Raw genomic sequence first — 16,897 nt, forward strand, 5'->3', positions numbered from 1 at the left:
AGCCAGAGTTTGAGAAGCACCAGTGTAGCCTCTTACTTTTGCAGATGGAGAAAGCGGCACCAAGGAGGGTTGGCTTCTCAGTGTCTCAGGGGTAACTAGGGCTGAATCCCTACCAGACAGGAAGCAGATCTGCTGAAGTCAGAACTGATACTTTAGCCCAAGAGGCATTTTCCATCTTATTTTACTAGACAACTGACATTCAGCAAGTTTGACCCTGCCTCTACTCCCTTTTGTGTTGTTTTGGTGGACCATCTTCCTTTGTCTGTACCGAGTCTGGTCCTCCTGGCTGCTCTCTTTCTTCTGAGTTAATAAAGCTTGGTGTTACTCATGGCTCCAAACTAAGAACTCTTCTTCCTCTAGGATCCTATAGCATTGCAAGTATAGCAGACATTATATTTTGTCCTACAGATATGCTCTCTGAGGCCTATGTCTTCTACCTCTTGACACTTCCTAGATGTCTCAAGGGTCATAAAACCCACCAGGCAGCAAACCGAAGCAATGTTCTTCCTCAAACTATGTTCTTTTCCTATCCTGATGAATAGCATCTCCAGCCATTCATCTAAGCAAAACAGAGACTAGGAGTCATTTGTCCAATATTACCTCCCCTTCTGTCCTTCATTTCTTTCACCCAGTCTGATTGACTCTCAACAGTGAGTCAGTCTGTTCCTGGATGTTTTCTCGGTCTTATAATCATTTGAAATGAAATAAGTGTCTGGTAACTCTTGATCAGGTTCCTAGATGTCTGTTAGAAGCACAAGTCGGGCATTGTTGGGTAGCAGCAGAGTCCTGGGAAAGAGCCTGTGTAGTGGCCAAGGATGGGTGAGGCAGCACAAAAGAAGCTTACCTCTCGCAGAAAGTGTGCAGACAGGGCAGGACCTTGGGGTTCTTGTACCGTTCCAGGCATATACTGCAGATCAGAAACTGCTTGTCAATCTGGCGCACCACAGGACTTGGGATGCTGGCGCCCTCACTGGCCATCCTAGACCACTGACATGGAGGGCCGGCTGTCCTCGACCCTGCACGCTGCTGTGGTCAGAGAGAAAAGCCAAAAGGAGAACAAGATGATCAATCATCCTGTGCACGTAAACCAATCCCCAGCTCTTCCCTCTTAAATACAGGTAGAAGTCAATGTCAGTGACCTCAGAATAATCAGCCCTCAGTGGAAGGGTTAGCAAGCTTGTCTGTGCTCTAAATAGCAATAAAATAACGTCTTTCCCACACAGACAACGGAGCAGCAGAGGGTGCGATCTACCAAGATGTTTGCTGGGTTTAAAGGTAAGTGGTGCCCAAGGGGAAGAATAGTTACACCTGGATCCAGTGACTGAACTCAGGTCCTCAGGATAGGCTCCAAGCCCTTTTACCCACTGAGCCATCTCTTCCGTCCTGATGCCAATTTCTTAATTCTACACGTTCAGAAGTTTCAAAGAAAAGAGGTACAAACCCAAGGAGATGATCAGACTTGGGCATCTTATCAACAGTAAACACAAAGGAGCTGACTCTCCCTTTGTCTAAAATGGACATAAATTCTCCTTTTGTAGAGGATATCTGTCCCTCCAAATTCTCAAGTGCGGGGAAGGCTCTCAGTCACTCTGACTGCAGGGACATGGGTCTTCCTAGAAAAATTTCTAGACACAGCCTTCCCACAGCACTGCCTCAGAGTCCAACCCTTTTGCCTTTGTCAGTTCTTCATGATGATCGGGGACTATTAAAATCTATTACCCAGTAACAGAGTGGAGAGAAAGCAGAGACTGTCCCTGTCATCCTAAAGGAATATCCCCTCACTTCTGTTCATTTGAAGGGGAGAAAGAAATCAATATACAGAAAGCTTCAAATTGTAATGTGTATGAAGAAAACCACAGGGAAGAAAACGAAGTCCACTGGGCAAAAAGTTACAACCAACACAGCTCCGGCCAACCACCTTAAAGTTTCTGGCTCCTATCTCAAACAGTTAGTGTGGGTTGAACTAAAACTTATTTATCAGTTTTTTAAGTACTTGGTAAGGAGCCGATGGCTTTCTTTTCTCCAGGGAAATAGTCTTTCAGAAAAGGAAGGGAGGGAGGAACAAAGGAAGGAAGAAATGATAAAAACCTAGTTAATTTATAACATAATAGAGATGAATATTTTATTTTCATTAAATACACGCACATGCACACGCACATGTGTGCACACACATGCATGCATGCACGCACGCACGCACGCACGCACGCATGCATGGAGCACACATCCTGCTGGGTCAGTAGTATATGTATCTCTGAAACTCAGAGCTTCATCGCTTCATAAGCTGCCCTATCACTATGACCTTGGGTTTCAATAAGGCTGTGCTTTGGAAGCAGAGTTTACATTTGGCCCTCGAACTTGGTCTGTGACCTGTGTCCGAAGCTAGAAAATACAGCACATTTACAACATCAATAGCCCTGTGCTTTTGGTGGAAACCACTCTTTTCCCAATGTGAATAAGAGTTCTTACGCCTCTCCAAATAACCAATGTGTTTAAATGTACTGCAGCTCTTTGTTTTAAAGACTTACTTATTCTTTTATTCTGTGTATGTGAGTGCCTTTCCTGCACACATGTATGTGTACTGCAAGCAGGTCTGATGTCTAAAAGAGACAGAAGAGGGTGTCACATCCTTCAGAACTGGAGTTGTAAACAATGAGGTGCTGGGGACCAAATCCTAGTTCTCCAAAAGAAAGCCAGAGGTCATAACTGCTGACCTACCCTCCAGTGCCAAGTATTTCAACTTTCATTAAGAAAACTCTAGCTCTTATAATCCAAGAAGTCAGCCTTAAAAACATGTGCATACAGGCAACATTAATGAGCTCAGTAGTCTGTAATTACACATTTATTCAATTTATACATATACCTATATATGGGACAATAATTTTATATTAATTTTAATTTTATAAATTTATTGAAATGTGCAAATAAAATAAGTACCATACATCCAAATTAATGAGATCCAAAGTCTAGATATCTCAATAAATTTCTACATACTTAGACAAGGCATTCTGACGCTCTGAAGATTTACACTGGGTTTTATGCTTTCACTATCAAGTACATTTTTATGTACCTATAATCATAATAATTAGAGAAGCACATTTGAGAGGTGGGTCATAGGGAGGGCAGAAGTGAGTAGAATGAGTAGAAGAAATGGTATAATTACATTTTAATTTAAAATAAAATTTAAAAAATAAAGCCCTGTCAAGATCCATTTTAGCAGAGTTGCACACATGACAGTTTTATAAAGGATACGATTAATAAGCGGCACCTTGTGAAGCAGCTGTTAGGAATTGCTCCAGTCAGGACTCCCTGCATGGTGAGGCACTGGAGGTAGGGACAGCTAATCGGCCATCACTGTTGGCTAGACTGTCCACAGAGTGTTCCCTAAAGACTAGAGAAAGCTGTTCATAGATCAAATGAAGGGCGGGTCATCTCTCAGGATCCTGGCCACATCCTATGACATCAGACTAGTGAAGGAAAGCACTGTCTGTCTTAGGAAAAAGGAAACCAAAGCTGAGGGTTTAAATGACCTGCCCAAAGTCATCAGGAAAATCAATGGAGCAGAGGCTCAGATTTCGGGCTCTCTGCTTCCTCTGATTGGTCTATGACAGCTGATCTTAAACCAGGGTAATATTTGTGTGTCCCTCCTAAAAATGGCAGCGTGCTCTCTTCAGTGGCAATAACATTTGCATGCCTATGAGAAATCGACACGATTGTGGAACAAAAATTCACTAAATGTTCTATAATATTAGTAATAATAATAAGTATTATTATTATTTATTATTATTACAGCGATGGCTGGAGATGTAGCTCAATGGTAGAGCACATACTCAGTAATAATTGCCCTTACTCCCTACATTCTCTTAAACTTCTCATTAAAATCAACTACAATAGGAACTGAAGGAACCCACAGGATGGGTCACAACTGTAACTTCACTTCCAGGCACTCTGACACCCTCTGGCATCCAGAAGATATATGAAACACTCATATACATAAACTAAGAATAAATAAATGAGCCAGGTGTGATAGCCTACACCTTTAGTCACAGCACTCTGGAGACAGAAGCAGGGAGATTTCTAAGTTCAAGGCCAGGCTGGTCTACAGAGCGGGTTCTAGGACAGCCAGGGCTATACAGAGAATCCTTGTCTAGGAAAACCAAAAGTAAAAACTAAGATAAAAGTAATAAATCTTTTTGAAAAGCCAACTAGATTTCATTTTGGATAGCTTTAAAAGTTTAAAGCTGCATTTATTTATCCATTTGTGTTGGGGGTGGACAAGAAGGTTTCTGTGCCACAGTCAACACATGGAAGGTCAGAGGCCTAGTGAATCTTCCACTGTGTGGGTGCCAGGGTTTGAACTGAGTTCTAAGGCTTGGCAGCAACACATTTACCTGCTGAGCCACCTCTCCGGTCCTTGACTACCTTTGATGCTTCTCACATGACTTTTATGTGCTCGGCAACGTTGGATAACAACAGCAAAAAGAAAGAACAGAGAGGAAAAGAACCCCAGGTTTAAGGTACCGTTTAAAAGCCTTGTGTTGATCAAGCGGTGTGTATTAACTGAATGAAATTTCCTACACTCTAAAGCTTAAAAAAAAAAGCCATTTCATTCTAATTCTGAGATAATTGTGGTGATAACTAGTCTTTGTTGGTATTGTTCATTTACATAGCAAAATAATTATGCCTGCTCATTAACCCTAATTTAAAATCATGACAATGTTGCAGATCTGTCACAAGTGACCTGTTGAAGGCATCTTGCTCTTTAGAACTCCCACAATCAACACAAAAGCTCTCCAAGCCCCAAAGGCCCCCAGCTTTGCCGGGGTAAGGATGCTTCTGGGAATGCTGCTGGATGTGTACCACCACCGGAGAACATTTCATTCAGAAGAACTCAGGCACAGCATGAGCCAGTGGCTCCTGGGGACCCTTCTAGGCAGTATCTTTTCTTTTGTTTGTTTTGTTTTGTTTTTGGAGACACGGTTTTTCTGTGTAGCTCTGGCTGTCCTATCCTGGAACTCACTCTGTAGATCAGGCTGGACTCAGAGATCCACCTATCTCTGCCTCCCAAGTGCTGGACTTAAAGGGATGCGCCACCACTACCACTGACTAGGCAGCAGTTTTTAATCAAAAGTCTGAGCACTCCCAACAGTGAATGTCTGGTTACTTTCTCCTGGGCCTCCCTCTCCATCTGAGCTCCGAACTGTCATCGAGCCTTGCTACCTATAGATGAGGCAGCAGAAATCAGTGCAAGAGAGTAAAGATCAGAAACAGAATTGCTCTCTGCTGACAATCAGCAGAACTATGTGGGAGAAACCAGCCATGGAGCCCAGCAGAGCTGATGGCACACCCACTGGCTAAAGGCCAATGGAGGTAAGGCAGAAGAATCTTTCTTCTTGAAATTGGGTCTTGTTATGCAACCAGATTCTCAAAGTCCTCCTATGTCAACCTTTCAAGTGCTGGGGTGACCAGCCTCCAGTCTCCATACCTGCTCAAAAGTCATTTTTATACAACACAGTCCACATTAGACAGATGATGACGCTCACCAGCTAGAAGAACTTTTATACGAAGCCAAGCTGAAGTTCGCTGTAGTTCCAGAGGCCCTCTCACCCCCCACCCTGGTTCCCACCCCTATTCATGACCCCACCCTACTGCTTTGTTAGGGGTCTCCTCTCAACCTGATCACACAGTTTAATCCCCCCACACTGTCCCCACTTTTCCAGAACATGCTATCTCTTATCTGTGCTGTCTTGAGCTCCATAGGCACGTTTTTTTCTCCGAGGGACACCATGTTTGCACACTACCCTCATCATTCATATATGTTGAAGCCCTGTCCCTTAATGTATTTGCAGACTGTGATCATTTGTGAGGGAGCATTAGGCAGTGAGGATGGAGCTCTAATGACAAGATCTGAGCAGGAGGGCAGTTGTATTTTTCCATCCCCATTATCCTCCACAGATTTCTGCAGCTTACAGTGAGTAGGGGCTCGACATTTTAGAGACCCAGATGGGAAAGGAGGCCAGTCAAGAACCCAAGTACGAATTGCTTTTCTAATTAAAAAAACAAAAAAAGACAAGGGACTGGTCACCCCGAGCACACTGGTTAAAGGCTGGCTGTTCTGTGCATATTCTTCAGCTGATTCCGGCTGATGGCATGCTTCCCAGTGTGCGTGCTGGCACGAGTGAAACATGCTGCTCTCTTACCCTGGCCCTCTCGCTCCATGTGAGGATACAATCAGAGGAGAGGCCATCTGTCTACAGAGCTGGAGGCAGCTCTCACCAGAACCCCACTGTCTTGGTACCCTGATTTTGGACTTCCAACCTCCAGAACTGGAAGAAACAATTGTTGAGAGCCACCTAGTCTATGGTAGTTTTTGTTACAGTAAAGAGCTGAATAAAACCTCTTTGATACAATATGCAGTTTATTTAATATCTCTCATATTATCTTCCCACTCCTGTATTGCCACTGCATCCTGCTGTACGAGGTTTATGGTGACAGGGATGTGTGTCTGCACACTGCAGACATCCCAGAAGCTAGAACTGTCTGTGCCTGGCACTTCATTGTCACTAATTTCTGAATAAACAGAGTATACTCACTGTGGGGAGGGGAGGGTAACTAAAGCATGACAGTGGAAAAGAGACACTGTGACAAAGCATGTTTGTTGTGAATGCTATTACCATCAGTGTTGCCTGCTTCTGGATGTGACAGTCTAAACCCTAGCAGCACACGTTATCATCCAGAGGGCAAGTATTAGCAACATATTTTAACGTGTTCACAAATTTAGAGAAAGAACCAGAAAGCTGCTGAGGACACATATGCACGGCAGTAAACAACCTAAGAGTTGGCACAGACGGCCCTCATTACGAGCGGTTTTGCCAGCTAAACATTGCGTGTTGTGGGAAAAGCAACTCGGCAAACAGGAAACACAGTCCTTGCACAGACAAATCCTGCCCAGCCTTTCTTCCCTTGTACCAACTCTTGTGTTTCCCCTGGCTCACTTGCTCCAGTCTCTTCCAGTGGGATGGAAATTACCACCCAATGGGAATTGGTGGAAATGGTAGGAGCCGAAGTGAGGAGAGAAGGCTGCATCTACAATCCCAAGATTCATACCACATTTCTCACCCCCAAATTATACCATTCAGAGGAGAAGGGTAGCCAGCTTTGTTGCTGACACCAGCATGAGAAAGAGTAGGAAGGGAGAAGAGAAAAGCCAGAAGGGGAGGGCACAGGCATGGACTGGAGAGGCCAGTCCTGGGAAGATGGCTGAAAAGTAAATTCAAAGCATATGATTCATACGATGTGGTGCACACTATCCCAGAGGTACAAGATTCCATTTCTTTTTTTAAGACAGGGTCTCACTATGTAGCCCAGGTTGGCCTCAAACTCATTACCTTCCTGACTCAGCCTCCTGAGAGCAGATGCTACAGGTGTGCATTATCATCCTGGCTTCACTGCTATCCCCACAGGTCAGCTTTGTGGCACTCCTGGGTCGGTATTAGTCTTGGGCCTCTCTGGTGAGTTTACTTCATAATATGCTTACATTTTTTAAAAAAGTTCTTTAGCTAATGAAGAGGAGGACAGGCCAAAATGGAACTAGCAATACCCCAGCTTTTCTAATAGATCAAAACTTTTTGATACATTTATAGAAGAGAAATAGTGGACTAATCAATCATAATATTCTATACCAGGACAGGTGACACTTGGGCAGGAGCCCAAGGCATGGGTGAAGCACAATTTAAACAACAGGTGTTTTAGGGGGTGGTAGAGATGGTTCAGTTAGTAAAGTATTTGCCATGCAAGTGAAAGGACCCAAGTTCTAATCCCTAGAATGGCTGAAGTTTGTGGTCCCAGCTCTGGTGGGCAGAGACAAACAAAGCCCTGGCTCACTGACAGACCTGTACAGCCAAGTTGGTAACCCTGTCTCAAAAAATAAGGTGGAGAGGAATCATATAAGACACTGACCTCTGGCCTCTACACACACAGGCACGCAAGTATACACGTGCATGCAAGGCCATATCTCCCCCAGCCAGTGTTTTGGGTTAAGTTATGAGCCTATCCTTCTGAACTTGAATTTGCACTGCTACTGGTGATTCAGCTGAAGAAAGAGGGCAGTCTTCAGCGGAATGAAAACAGGGTGACCCACTTTCAGTTAAATCAAGTCTGATCTCCAGGGAGTCACTTTGTAAATTAGAATCCAAGATCTTTTCTTTCGTGTGTGTGTGTGTGTGTGTGTGTGTGTGTGTGTGTGTGTGTGTGTGAGTCTCCAGGCAAAGGTGTACCCAAAGCTCTGCTTCTATTGCCAGGATGGATGAGTGACAGCTCCCTTGATGTGTTGGCTTCTCCACATGAAGTTGATTTCTAAGGGGACTCAAGTCCCCACTCTCTTAAGCTTTGCTCTGGGCTTTCGAGGTTCCAAAGGGCTGAGCCCATGCAAGGAGTGTTAAGTGGCTGAGCTAATTTACCTTGTGATGCCTTGGGACAATAAAGATGAGTGGGGTTTTTTCTCCCCACATCCATCACTGTGCCATGTCTCCCCCAGCCCCCTCTCTGAGGACTACACAAAGCAGCTGAGAATTCTGCAATCACAGAAAGGCAGGGAGCAGCCATGTTGCTAAGGGGTAAGTATCTCTGCTGCAAGAGGCTGACAAAAAGGGAGAAAAATATTTCACCTCAGAACTCCCAAAGTCACAAACTTGTGTGACAGAAAACTTCTATGCCCTTGCCTCTGGTGTACAGAAAGCGTGCTCTTTCTGCTGTTAGCATATGTGCTTCCTTTAGTAATAAGTTTTGAAAAAAAGAATAAAGAGTGCTTCACAGAGAAGTGGAGGGGATCAGAACTGAAGTCAGAACGAGGTGGAGAGGTGACTAGAAATATGGGCATGCAAAAAGCAGCAACATGTGGCTCCTTCAAGCGGGGCAATTTGAATACTTAGCACCCCATCCCATTCTCTGCTCCAATCTAAGGCTCCAAGTTTCAGGCAGAAACCTGATCCCCTGAATTCAGACAACCTGCAGAACAAATACTCAGAGAACCCTAAGAGCGGTTGTCGGTGAAGCTTTGGTCTCTGACCTGCAGCCCTAGTCCAGTATTAGCAAGGGACAGATGACAACAGAGGACTTCCTTTTTCTTAAAGCCATGACAGATGTGCTCAAGTTAACACTCTGCTACAGTTTAGAAGTAATACACTCAAAATTTTGCAGGAATAAACTACGATCCAGTTGGGGGCGGTGCTCCAAGCAGCACTTGTCTGGAAAGCACGTGGGCAGAGGAACCACCACACACTCTTATTCTCTCTCTCTCTCTCTCTCTCTCTCTCTCTCTCTCTCTCTCACACACACACACGATAATTTGCAGCATTTTTCTAAACCTAAAATCTTTCTTTCTCTTTTACATGTTTTAGTACATGAGAACATTCAGCCAGAACATTCGTCACCATCAGAGAGATAATGAGACAGGCAAGAGGGCTGTTAAAATTTAAGCTTTGGTAATTTTAAGAAATGTCTTCATATTTAGTTTCTATGTAAAACAGGCAGCTAAGAATCTTGAATTAGGAGAAAACAATGCCAAAGGCTAGCCCAATGATGGGCAAAGGCTATCCCAATGATGGGCTTTTTTTATTCTGGAGACAATGATTATGTATTTTTCCTTTTTTTTTTTTTCATAACTCATAGCACCCATTAATCTTTTGTTGTTCTAATCATTTAAAAATTTATCGTAGGGTTGTGACATTCACAGGGGAGAAACTGTCCAGACTTGGCTGTCTTTTTCAAACTGTGTGGGTTAAACATGGGACTTTCATCAGTCTCCCAACAGCACTTCTCAGTCAGAGAATTTTTTTTTTTACATTGTCTTGCAATCTTTGCAGTGCAAATCGCTTGTCTTTTTAGAACTCTTTAGAGGGCTAGGAAGCCCTGCTAAGGATGACTGGAGGGCTAGACACCAGGAGCTTCACCATGCCACACCACACAGGAAACTTCTCATTGTATGCTTGCCGGCTGGCCCTCCAGTGGCCGGCATTGTTTAACACTTCATTGGGTCAGAACAGGGCCAATAATACACCTGCCTAAAAAATAAAGGAAGTACTCTGAAAATCAACTCATACCACACATAGCAGAATCCAACTTAGGGAGCTAAGCAAACAAATGCCCCTCTTCATTACACTGTTTAAAAAACCTCTAGCAATTTGCTCATGGAGAATAAAACTGCTGTAACATAAGATGAAAAACTGATAGTTTTTTAAATGTCTTATTTGGAGTCTAGATCTTGGAAGCTATGACACAGAGCCCACCTTTTCTTCAGATGAAAATATTTTCTTTTGGCTCCAGAGTTCATTTATTCAACATTCAATTTTTAGTTAGAAATAAACGGCCTTCCTACTGGCTTTCCTATTGCCGTACAATGAGGATTAACATCAGGGTGGGGCATTCTTGCAGAGAGGAGGGAGAGAGAGAGAGAGAAAAAAAACCCTCTAACACAAAAATTACCCGTGATTCGAGGAAGCAGAACTAAGGGCCAACCCAAGGATTTCTCTCCCTCTATGTAATTCTTTCATTGAGCTCCACCCAGATTTGATTATACTTCCATGGCAGGAAAAACTGTCAGAAGGAAATATTTGATACATTTATGTTTGCAGCTCTCAATGGCATCTAGAATCCAGGGGGTCGAGTCATGCATTATGAATGAATGGGTTTCCAATGGTAACTGGGAGGCAGGGAGCTCAACGCAAGACAGAGAGCAGGGTGGGGGAAGGGTGGAATCGCACACCCTCCACCTACGAGTAGCCAGGAAGGAACCCTGCAAATTTAATACTTCATCTCACTATCAAGATACAGGAAAAGTAATTCTTCTTGAAATAAGTTAAGACAACATTAAAATAACGACTGAAATGGATAAAAACCTAATCTGTTCACAACAGCTTTCTCCCCACACTTGTTAATTTGATGCTTTTGTTTAGGCAAAGAGTGTGTCTTCCTCTATTTTGTAGTCAAAGAACATGCAGCATCACCAAGAAAAGGAAGCGAGAGCAGCAGAAGCAGTTATCCACCAGATATAAAGGCAAGCACCGAGGACCTACCCATTTCTCCCGACAAGCAGACTAGTCAGCGAGGTAAAGAAAGACACCCCCTCGAGGCTATCGCTGCAGCTCCGCGGCCATCCAACAGAACAATGCACATTTCTGCTACGGTCTCAAGTTTGGAAGCACCATGCAAAGAGACTGGTTAAAATGCCCTACCATGCAATGCAGCCATCATCAGAAGCCCAGCATATCTTCTGCTCTAAGTAGTGATGTGCCAGCTCATGAACAGGACAGAGGAGGAGAAAAAATGGAGGAAAAGAGAGAAGGCTCAGGAAAGTCGGCAGGAATGTTTCTGGGTCATTAACAAGTAGGAGACCCCCTTCCGAATTCAGACCAATCAATCTTTATCTTACAGGACATCTTTTTCTCAGCGTCTGTTGAAAAGACTGCAGCAAGCCACACTGCAGCAAGGGATTGTGGGATAGGGATGCAGCAGCGAGCTGCAAAGAGATTCGCGGGTGGTTGCTTTTCCTCTCTGAGTCAGCAGTCAGCTGTTCGCATGCTCCGGTGCAAGGCCGCCTGGCTCCATCCCTAAATCCCCGACTGCAGGATTAACCCCAGGAGGCATAAGAAGCAAGCTTCGCTGGCCGGTGCAGACTAAACTGGTACCCACTGAAGTGTGTTGCGAATTAGAAAGAAGCTTTGCTGGTCAGATAAGCCAGAGCAAAGGCAGGAAGAACAGATTTGAGAATTGATGAAAAGTTCACATTGAGAGGTGTGTTTTGGGTGGGTGTGACAGCATGGCTTCTCAAGAGTTAAATAAACTAAAATCTGTTTCTTTGAATGTAGCAAGTAGCTTGAAACAATGCAGATTGTTTGAAATGCAAAATCAGATCCACTCCACAGCTTCTGCTACCCTCCTGCCCATCTGAATCTCCCAAGTACAGGTATGTAAAACAGTTCCAAGTCAAACAATACAAAGGACATTTCTCTGATTTTTATAGTTCTAATCATTTAGGGAGGAAAAAAAGTAGATGGTGCATACTCTGATTAGGGGAAACCAGACTCTGTTCTGTTTCTGGTTTCAGTTAAGGATCAAGAAACCTGACAAATTCTGCATTTGCCCATAACTTGATTTTCCCCCAAGTCATTGAACTTACTTAAAATATTTAGAGTACAAAATGGTCAACAAGTGCCTATCTAACAGTGCTTAGGTCTTTATATTGTAATCAATATTTCAGAATCAAAGCCATACATGTTAGAATGAAATTTACAACTTTCCTCTCACCGTGTAGGCAGGCAATACTATTTAGTGCGATCTTTGTTAGTTTAAGAGTGACCACTAACAATTCTTTATTAAAATATATGAAATTGCATATTTGATGACACTCATTCTTTCCCCATAGTTAAGCACTGCGTTGAAACCTTAAAGGAGCCATGACTCCAGAGATCAGTGAAGGTTGTCTTATTTAGCAGTGGGATGGCGAATTGAGAGTCCAGTGATGTCGACTGGTCTTGAACATGTAGGGACATGTGACTTTGGGTGTGACATTTTAGGACCACTAAGCTCTCAGAATTAACACTCTCAAGATGAATACTGTAGAACTTTCTGGAATTGGGAGGTTTGCTTGCTTGTTTGTTTTAAAGACAGGGTCTCTCTCTTAGACCAGGCTACTCTCAGACTCAGAGAGACCCACCTGCCTCTGCCTTCTGAGTGCTGGGACTGAAGACATGCAGTGCTACATATAGCCATCTGACTTTCTTTTTTTCTTTTTTAATAGTTTTGTTGAACTATAATCCATATACTACACAATTATCTCAAAGTGTTCTTCAATCAGGCATGGTGACTCTCATCTGGAATCCTACCACTCAGAGGGCTGAGGCAGGAGAATTGTCATAAATTTGAAGCCAACCTGGGTCTTCATACTGAGTTCCAGGTTAACTTAGGCTGCAGATGGAAAACTTTCTCACAATAGCCAAAGTGCTCCTACTCCTGACAAGAATAAAACACATATTCCAAAGCCTGCTCGTGTGTTCACAGCTGTGCACAATGATTACCACACTCAGCGGTGTAAGGTTTTCACTCCCTCAAAAACAGTATGAAACCCTGTCACCACCTACCTTCCCATTCCTTATAATCCTAAACAATTTTTAGTCTACTTTCTGGCTGTGTAGACTTCTACTTGTAGGGAACCCTCACACACAAACAGATTTCTCTGATCTAGACTCATGACAATGAAATTATATAAAATGGACATTTTTAAAGTTCATACACAATAGCATATATCAGTATTATATACCTTTATTAACAATATCTAATTGTATAGATGCAGAACATTGTAATTATCCATTCTTTTTTTTTTTTTTTTTTTTTTTGAGATAGGGTTTCTCTGTACAGCCCTGGCCGTCCTGGAACTCACATTGTAGACCAAGCTGGCTCCAAACTTAGAGATCGCCCTGCCTCTGCTGATGTGCCACTACCACCTCCTGGCTGTAATTATCCATTCTTACCAGTTGGTAGACGGTAGACACTAGGGCTGTTTCTGACTTGGGGTGGCTATGAATAACAACAAATAATAAATTTATGTACAGGGTTTTATGCAGACATATGGTGTGTTCTGCCTCAAAAGTTTACAACGCATTTAGGACCAACACTTAAAACCATAACCAGGTCCTCGCTACACCAGTTTACAATGCCTTCCTAAGACAGGCCATTACAAAGGTGTCTGACTTGATATGGTGGGAAATGATGGTAAGAAATAAGGCAGTGGGTAGGGAGCAGTCCTTGGTCTTATTTCTGGGCTTATAGTTAAAGAAGGCACACACATTCAATCCTTCATTTTAATGAACACTCACTGTCTAGTGTCTCAGGCACTGAGTAGGTACTGAGGACACAGAGAAGAGTTCAACAGCTCTGAGCACTTACGTCACAATCAAATACAGAGGATGGATTTTAACATGCAGGCAGTTATGGAGGAGGAATGGGATGCTCTGGGCACCCATAGGAAGGGTGTGAATCATCCATGCACTGGACACGCAAAGGCTGGGAGGACAGCTGGCTCACAGCATTGGGAGTCCTGGATCACTACTGCTGGAGCCTAGAGTGAGAGAAGGACAAAGGGGAGTCTTTCAGATGTCACATGTTCCTAAACACTCATGTGTTAAAGGGTTGGTTCTCAGTGTCCCAGGGCTTTGAAGAAGTGACTGAATTGTGAACACTTTGACTTTATTGAGGGATTAACCCATTGGCAGCTTCATCATTTGATGGCATTATTGAGGGGTGGTGGAATTAGGAGGTGGGCCTACCTAGAGAGAGTACATTGCTGGGCATGTCTTAGAAAACTTTTCCCTGACTTGTGCTCCCACTTTCTGGCCAATCTGCTCCACTATCCCCTTTCCCATGTTGCTGTTGGTCTGGTGCTGCTATGTATTCAAATATTAATTACTGGACCCCAAGATCTGGTTGCCCCCAATGAGGAGATCTTCATGAACACCAAATGAAGCTGTGTAACCTTGTTACCCAAATTAATTGGTCAATAAAAGGCTAAAGCCTGTGATTGGACTGTAGATAGAGGTAGGCAGATTTTCAGTTACCTGCCTGGGGGTCACAAGTAGAGATAAAGGAGGAGAAAGGAGATGGAAAGAAGAGGAAGGCTCCATGAGGGAGCCTTTTAGCTTGCAAATAAAATATAGCTTGTAAATAAAATGCCCGAATTGTGTGTCTTTTATATGTGCTAGCTAGAATATTTAATTCATTTCACATGTTGCTTTGACCCACCCATATCGGTGGAACCAAGCAACCATGGTTTGAAACCTCCAAAAAGAAAAACAAACAAACAAACAAAAACCTCAAAAAACCCCAACTTTCCCACATTGAAACTGCTTCTCTCAGGTATTTGACAGTGACAACAGACTGACTAATACAAGGCTCATAGTTTATTTCTTTTACTTGGACAGGAACACTCATTCTGTAGATAATAGCATTATATAGGCTAGCCCTATTCCAAATATCCTTGTCACTATGGCTTTACTACTGTCTAGCATGGGTGTTGAGAGCTCAGCTGGATCCTAATGAGTATTTCTAAGGTTGCCATAGGAAACTGCACCTTTGTTTTTAGGGCATGTCTTAGCATTGAGCACAGCTGTTTGGGAGCTGAAGGTTGGACTTCTGGAGGATGTTTTAGCAGGCGCAGCATCTTCCTCTTGACACTCCCAAGCAACAGGTACAGAGTGGTGGTAGTGGCTCTTGGTATGTTTCTTCTTTCCTATAGTCAGATGTGGGGACCCGGAGCAGAGTGGGTGTTACTGTTAGTTTAGTGGAGACTGAAGTTTAGACAGTTACGTGCCTAGCAGAAGGAATAGCTGCTATATAGTAGAGGTAAACTGTACCATGGCGCCCCTAGTGGATAAACGAGAGCAGGGAATTCCAGATAGAACAAAGCCAGCTGATTAGAAAGGTATGTGTGTCAGTGACATAATAGATATAACCAATGAAAAACTGGGCAGCCAGAAACCAGAAAGCTTAGCAACTGCCTGGGGGTAATCGTTACTTCACTTTTTCTTGTCTTTGTCTTTCAAAGAACTCTTGTGAGAATTATTGGCCAGTTCTTATGAAGGACAAAGGTAAGGAACAATCGATTCAAACCACGAGTTGATAACAGAACCGACCTGGTGTCTTAGTGTTTCTATTGCTGTGAAGAGACAGCATGACCAGGGCAGCTCTCATATAGGGCAACATTTAACTGGGGTTAGCTTACAGGTTCAGAGGTTCCGTCCATTATCATTAAGGCAGGAAGCACAGCAGTGTCCAGGCAGACATGGCATGAGAGTTCTACATGTTCATCCAAAGGAAGCCAAGAACAGACTGAATCTCGTTTCCCCACTTGGGTGGAGCTTGAGCTTAGGAGCCTCAAAGCCCACCCCCAGAGTGACACATTTCCTCTAACAAGGCTATACCTCCTCTGATAGGGCCACACCTCCTAATACTGCCACCTCCCATGGGCAAAGCATGTTCAAACCACCACAGCTGGTATTGGTATTCCCTCTATGTGTCCAGTTCACAAATGACTATGTGCCAGTTGGTGTGTTAGGCACAGAAAAATAAACGATAGAAGGAGACCTTCTAGAGATCACCCCTGGGGACAGGGTTCCCTGCCTCTAGCTCATAGTCATAGTGTGGATTGAATGCAAAGATAAGGACAACTCTTTCCAGCCAACAATAATGGCAATGGGGACCCAGACAGAGTACTCCAACGGAAGACATGTTTTGGTGGAGTCTGCCCAGCACAGAGTGCAACAAAATCATTGCTTTTCTTCCCTCAAACCCTGTATTTCTGTCAGTAGTGACCTTTGAGTACATGATACCTTTCCCACGGTGACTCATGTTGATTCAAAAACTTGAATCCAGTAATCCTAACAGGAAGGCATTTCTGTGGGTCTGGAATGACAGAATTGAAGCTGCTTCCTTTGGTGGGTGCTTCTGAGCTCCCACTATCATCATCCAGCAGGACCCTGACAGCCAGCTCCTCTGTAATCTGTGGATTTCATCATCTTTATTTCTCGTAAATAAAAAGTGTATTTTCCTACCTGAGTCCTTAAGGATCTTCCCCTTTCCCTAAATTGGGGTCTGTGGTTTGGCAGTCTTGGCTATGTATCATCTCAGGATCCTGTAATGTAATTTGTGGATCATGTGTGTTTCCTCTTATACTATTTTTACTTATAATAGTCAGTCCCTGAGACTGCAGTGCCAAAGCCTCACAGACTGACATGGCTTAAAACAAGAGAAATAGATGTTCACTCATAGTTCCAGAGGCCAGATATCCAAAACCAAGATGTGACAAGGTCAGGTTCCCAGTGAAGCCTTCAGGGGACCATTCTTCCTGTTT

The 16,897-nt window shown here is 43.5% G+C and overlaps 1 protein-coding gene across 5 annotated transcripts in view; it reads right to left on the reverse strand.

The window, feature by feature from the left end:
- Trim2 (tripartite motif containing 2) overlaps nt 1-16,897 on the reverse strand; it is a 145,818-nt gene that overhangs the window by 49,148 nt on the left and 79,773 nt on the right. For 3 of the 5 annotated variants that reach the window (XM_076932588.1, XM_076932587.1, XM_034499544.1), the window contains exon 2: nt 845-1,026. In XM_076932588.1, the coding sequence (XP_076788703.1) occupies nt 845-978 (134 nt within the window). In that variant the 5' untranslated portion in view covers nt 979-1,026. Of the gene's footprint in view, nt 1-844; nt 1,027-11,228; nt 11,476-13,938; nt 14,111-16,897 lie in introns of those variants that run through there. The other 2 variants (XM_076932589.1, XM_034499545.1) reach the window with 2 other exon arrangements.

This window comes from Arvicanthis niloticus, chromosome 4 (genome assembly GCF_011762505.2).
Source record: "Arvicanthis niloticus isolate mArvNil1 chromosome 4, mArvNil1.pat.X, whole genome shotgun sequence".
In the NCBI taxonomy this organism is placed as follows: Eukaryota; Metazoa; Chordata; class Mammalia; order Rodentia; family Muridae; genus Arvicanthis; species Arvicanthis niloticus.